Source organism: Pseudonaja textilis, chromosome 3, assembly GCF_049901715.1.
Source record: "Pseudonaja textilis isolate UNSWEBS1 chromosome 3, rPseTex1.2, whole genome shotgun sequence".
NCBI lineage: Eukaryota > Metazoa > Chordata > Lepidosauria > Squamata > Elapidae > Pseudonaja > Pseudonaja textilis.
The window spans coordinates 24,309,290-24,315,062 of NC_141992.1; the positions used below are offsets into that span (position 1 = coordinate 24,309,290).

The following is a 5,773-nucleotide window of genomic DNA, read 5'->3' on the forward strand; positions in this document are numbered from 1 at the left end:
ATGACTTTTTATTTGCTGAACTGAATAATGTTTGTCACAGGGCAGATCACATATATTAACTGCATTATCTAACTTTCTCAATTATTTCGTTTAGCAAATTCAGGACATTTGGAACAATTTAGCAGTCAAATTCTTGACTAGAACAGCAACATTTAGCTATTCTTATTTTGGGTTTGTTATTTATCCAAAGTTGGCTTTGTCCTAAAGCAGGACTTCAGAAATATTTAAGATAGTAATGAATGTTTTTGGATCATCAGAAGGTTGGGCCATGTCTGCATTTCTACCATTTTATGGGTCTCCATTTTATTTTAAACAGGTTAGAGTAGCTGCATTATGTCTGTGATAATCGGCTTCAAAATCCAGTACCATGAAAGTTGTTGGATGATTGTGCACTATGTACTGAGCCTTGCTTATCAGCAGAAAACATATACAACCACGAGCTCTTTGGAAGGAAGATAAAATATGTGGTAATATCTTTACAATATCTGAGTAGGAATAAACAATTTATTTTAAAGTTAAATAATCTAGATTTAATGAATAATAAATGGGACTTAATTCACAGTACCCGAAATGTATACCATCCAGTTACTAGCAAGTTTCCCCTCCTGGTCAAGTTTGAGAGCGGGATTGCAACTGATCAAGCAGTTCAGGAGAAAAGACTTCGCACACACATATCCAATTTACTTCTCATAACAGCCAGTTAACATTTAATGTAGGATCAGGTGAGATTTTCTCCCTTTTTTTTTAGTTTTTGAATTGACATTTGAACACTCAAAAATATTGTGCAGTTCTTAATCTTTATATTACCATTGAAATGACAGCTGCCTTTTTTTCCTTTAATACTTCTCTGTTTGCTGTGCTTCTTCTGTACCATGTATTGTTATGGAATAGAGAGCACATTGGAACAAAAGATCTGTGCACTCCATCTGTTTTGGGCAACTGTTTGTTTTCCACCAATCCATTTTAGTTAGGGCAGGTGAGAATCGTAGTCCAGACATCAAAGTGTATTTGAGCATATAACTATATTAAAGAATACAAATAACCAGGTTTTAAGTTACTATATATTGGACACATAATCCAAAGATCTCTTTTAAAAAAATCTATAATGCTGTGAAAGGGGAAAGGAAGGAGAAAAAGAAGACAATCAGCACAAGATCGATGGACTCAGTCTGAAGGACCAGGTTGGGGAAAGGACAAGCTGGAGAAAATCTTGTGGTAACTAAGAATTGACAGCAACTTGACATAATTTTCTTTCTCTCATAACTTAAACAACCAACCCCCAATCTTTTGGGCATCAGGGATTGGTTCCATGAAGAGAGGTTTTACCATGGATTGGAGGGGCCACGGTTTCGCATGTTGCCTGCATCCTGCGAATGGGGCTTTGCTTGTTTGCATGGCCCAGTTTCTGGCATGCTGTGGTCCAGTGCCAGTCAACAGAGCGGGAGTTGAGGACCCCTGACTGAAACAATCTTTATCTTACTTTTTTACTAAGAAAAAAAGACTTAGATATAACCCCAAGGCTATAAAATGGAAAGTTAAGAACATAGTGAATGTTTTACTCATATACTTTTTTAGATAAATGCACTTTATATTTCAAGCATATTTTACCATCAATAAGTGATTAATAGGATAATAGACCATTTAAGGAACAAATGTGCTGCTGATTTTATACAGTATGAGTTTTCTACATGTCTTGTACCATTTAACCTATATTTCTTGAAAGACATAAACTTACAATGGAAATTCCTATATATAAAATCAAGGTTGGGTTTCAGGAGTCTATGAGCTTAGTTTTCCATTTGCTGTCATTTTATTACCATGCAGGTAACAATTTCAGGAGTGGTTACGTCTTCAATAATGTAACACTAAGGATATTACCCAGGCCCCTTCCAATTCTGTTATCTTGTTATTCTATCTGAAGCAAGAAAAGAAACAGAAATAGAGATTTTGTTAGTTACCTAACAATTGTCCCAATGAAAAACAGACACAGTTGAATTCAAGAAAATCCTTCCATCTATTTATTACCATTTCTCTTAGAGGTCAAATAGGCACAGGAAGAGATTGTACAGTTCCCAACAGTATTGAATTCACACTCTTGCCCGTTCAAAAGCTTTATGCAGCATTAGTATTAGACATTTTTTAAACAGATCAAACTGGCATAACCTGTAACTATTCTGTTATCTAAAAGAAAAAAGGCATTTTTTTACATCAGGGATGTCAAACTCAGTTTCACTGAGCACCACATCAGGGTTGTGTTTGATCTCGGGGGGCAAGGATAGGCGTGTATGGTGTTGGGCGTGGCCAGGGTGGGTGTGGCCAGCTCAATATTACTCATGTCAGTGGTGCATGTGGGGGCCCGAGTGCCAGTGAAAACGGGCTCCTGATCTCCATTTTCGGCTGCAACAGTTTCCTCCAACCCTCTGCCAGTGAAAACAAAGTTCAGGAGAGTGGTGCATAGCCCTCCCGAGCTCCTTTTTCGTTGGCAGAGGCCCCGCGGGCTGGTCTTTCACTGGGTGGCCCTACTAGCCAGATCTAAGCACCCTGCAGGACAAATCTGGCCTGTGGGCCTTGAGTTTGACACCCTTGTTTTACATGAAGGAAGGCCTAAATTCAATCCCCAGGTCCTGCTACAAACTCCTGTTTGAAACTTTAGAAACCACATGTTGGTCAGTGTCAATAATGCTAGGCTAGATCATGTACCCAGTACTTTGACCCAGAATCTACCCATTATTTTGAATCCTAAATTGTACTAAATAGGACCACAAATTAAAATATCCCATCTCACCATCCCAATCTGGAATCTCCGGTTTGCTAAGTCTTGCTATTAAAATTCTGGCATGCAATACCTATTGTATAGTTGCCATTAGTCTAGTTTTGACCTCAGGCACATTCATATATGGAGCAAGTACTTTTGCTCACATAGTTCTATAAAGAAATACTTTAAGGGATTGATTAATTGACTTCTTCCCATTACTTCAGCTAACATAATTTACACAAGTTTTCCAGAGTTACCACTGATACTGTTGGATTGGAAAACTAAAGTTAAGCTAATTATAGGCAATAATTTGTTGGAATCTCTTTGTAATACAATTTGTTAAGCTGAATATTTTGTTAAATCTTCCATTTCAAAGTAGACATTTAACAAGCTGCCATTTAATAACATATACTTAATTCCAACTATTTGGTAGAAGATGAGGGATTCAATTTTCTAATAAACATTACATTTGAGAAATATGTTTGCATTTTTCCCAAGTAAGTATACACATTCTTATTCCTGTTATCGAAGAAATAACCACAAAGGACCAGAGAGCAGTTTTTCTTGGGAAGTAACTCACTACACTTGTGGAATGAAATCCCAAGGGATGGAAAAAAAACATCACTATCTTGCCTCTCTTCCATAGTTTATCATTTAAATACAGATTACTACAGCTATAAATAGCTAGTTGAGAGTAAACATTTGCCTTGGTCTTCAGTGCAGTTTTCAAAGAACCATGTTTTCTCTTTGCACGTCCACACTTCTTCAGAGACCAAGAGGCACAAACCCCAATAGTTAAGATAATATGCTTTTAAAGATACTTTTATACAGTTGAAGATTACTCATAGAGAACTAAGTTTCCAAGCCAATTTTGGTTTGGTGGCTGACAAGAATAATAAAATAGCAACTTCCCAGAATGTTATTTATCTGTAGACAAGCTGAAGATTAGCTGCCTCAGAGTCTGGTAACCTAAAAAAGTATTGAACTATACTTTTCATCATCCCATGTGTTGATTTTAATGGTGAAAAGTATCTCATAGTCATTTGTTACAGTTTGTCATCTTTGTAAGTACAGACAGACAGACAATATTTTAAATTAATAAACTCTAAATAAGGCTTCAGGGTAGTATTTCCCAACCGTGGCAATTTTAATATGTATGGATTTCAATTCCCATAATTCCCCAGTGAGCATGGCTGACTAGAAATTCTAGGAATTGTAGTCTGCATGTCTTAAGTTGCCAAGTTTGAAAAGCACTGCTCCAAGACATTACTGTTTCAGTCAACTTGCCAAGGCAGTGTACCAATAAAAGGCAATTGTCAATTGTTTTTCTTATATTTATGTAAGTTTGGCAGATATTTAGCTCAGGCACCAAAATAATTTAGGGTATCTGAATTTTGCACATGCCTTCCATCACTATTTTTTATTCAACTGGTTACAAGTAGAAAACAACTCGGTAGCTTATCAGATATCCAGATGCCTATCTATTTTCAGATTTACATGTAAACTACATGTTTCTTAGGAATGAAAATTCTTCTATCACTGTACGGTGTATTTATGGTTAATAATTGCAGTAATTTAAACATTAAATTTGGTCTTTAAAACCTCCTCTGCATAAAAGTCTGAAAAGGTAAAAAGCATGTTGTCTGAGGAATTCTGGGAGTTAAAATCCAGACATCTTAAAGTTGCCAAGGTTGACAAACACCGATTTGTTCTTGCAGCCCTTTTCTTAAAAAGAAAAGTAACCCTGACCTCAAAAAAGTTGCCTGTACTTTTTTTTTTTTAAAAAAAAAAAGGAAAGAAAGAAATGCAGGTTTATTAGAATCAAGTTTTATAAACCATCTAGTAGTGTTACCTGAGTTTTGGAAAATTCTTGAAACAAAAGATTATGCATTTTTGCAATTTAAATCTATACTCACTCCCAGAGTACTGATGGAACTTTAAGAATAACAGTAGTGGCTGAATTTGCACTCCTAATATGGTTTATTTGTCTTTGACTTGTGTGAACCCAACAATCATAATTATCAATTAATTATACAAACCCAGCAGACTTGGTATTCAGCAGGTTCTGACTAGTTCTGGAGAACCAGTAGCAGAAATTTTGAGTAGTTCAGAGAACCGGCAAATACCACCTCTGACTGGCCCCACCCCATCTATTCTCTGAGTCCCAGCTGTTTGGCTGGGTCTTCTTTTGTTGCCCTGCACAGGAGAACGGAGCTGGAAAGCAGGTTAGTGGGGTGGGGAGGGAATGGGGATTTTGCAGTATCCTTCCCCTGCCACGCCTACCAAGCTACGCCTACCAAGCCACGCCCACAGAACCAGTAGTAAAAAAAATTGAATCTCGCCACTGAAACCCAGCCAACTATAGTTGATTCAACAAGCCAGAATTAAACCATTATGTGAATCTGTCAAAGTACCTATAAGATGGCATCTAATAAATTACAAGTTTTATGCTTTGTTTGTGTTTTGAATCTAATGATACAAGTAGAATACTCTCTTTAATACACTGGCTGCTAAATAGGCAGACTATTCCATATTTATTCAGCACCTAAGTCTCAGGAAATATACAGTAAGTTAAAGAATAAAAGATAGTCTAAAATTTCTGTTAAAAGACTGGCTTGTGGTAAACAGTTGGTCGAATACTTTTTTTATGCAACATCAGGCTGACTACATTTTTGCATCAATAGTTTAACTAGCAGTTACACAATGGAGTTGCATGTGGCAGTTGGGCTAATATATTTCCATGTGAAAATTGATAATCAAAATTTCCAACATCTAAGCCACATTCTAGTGACTTCTGTTGAGTCACAATTCACATGCATTGACCCCAAAATGCACAGAAGTGGGTCTGCACCTAAAAATTTGGTGGGTGCATTAAGTCGGAAGCCCTGTTGAATTATAGAGAAAATTGGAGGAAGGATGTTTCAGTGCACACAGCTGTCGGGAGATGAGGTTACAATGCAGCTAAACAAAGCAGAGGAAATAGATTCCTCCTGTGTACAGTGAGATGGAAGCAAGCAA

At 36.9% G+C, this 5,773-nt stretch overlaps 1 protein-coding gene across 1 annotated transcript in view; it reads right to left on the bottom strand.

The window, feature by feature from the left end:
* Positions 1-1,768: 1,768 nt before the first annotated feature.
* The window catches only part of ADA (adenosine deaminase), a 65,032-nt gene continuing 61,027 nt past the window's right edge, over positions 1,769-5,773 (bottom strand). The window contains exon 11 of the mRNA XM_087929056.1: positions 1,769-1,915. Coding sequence (XP_087785182.1) covers positions 1,907-1,915 — 9 coding nt within the window. The 3' untranslated portion in view covers positions 1,769-1,906. The remainder of the gene's footprint in view (positions 1,916-5,773) is intronic.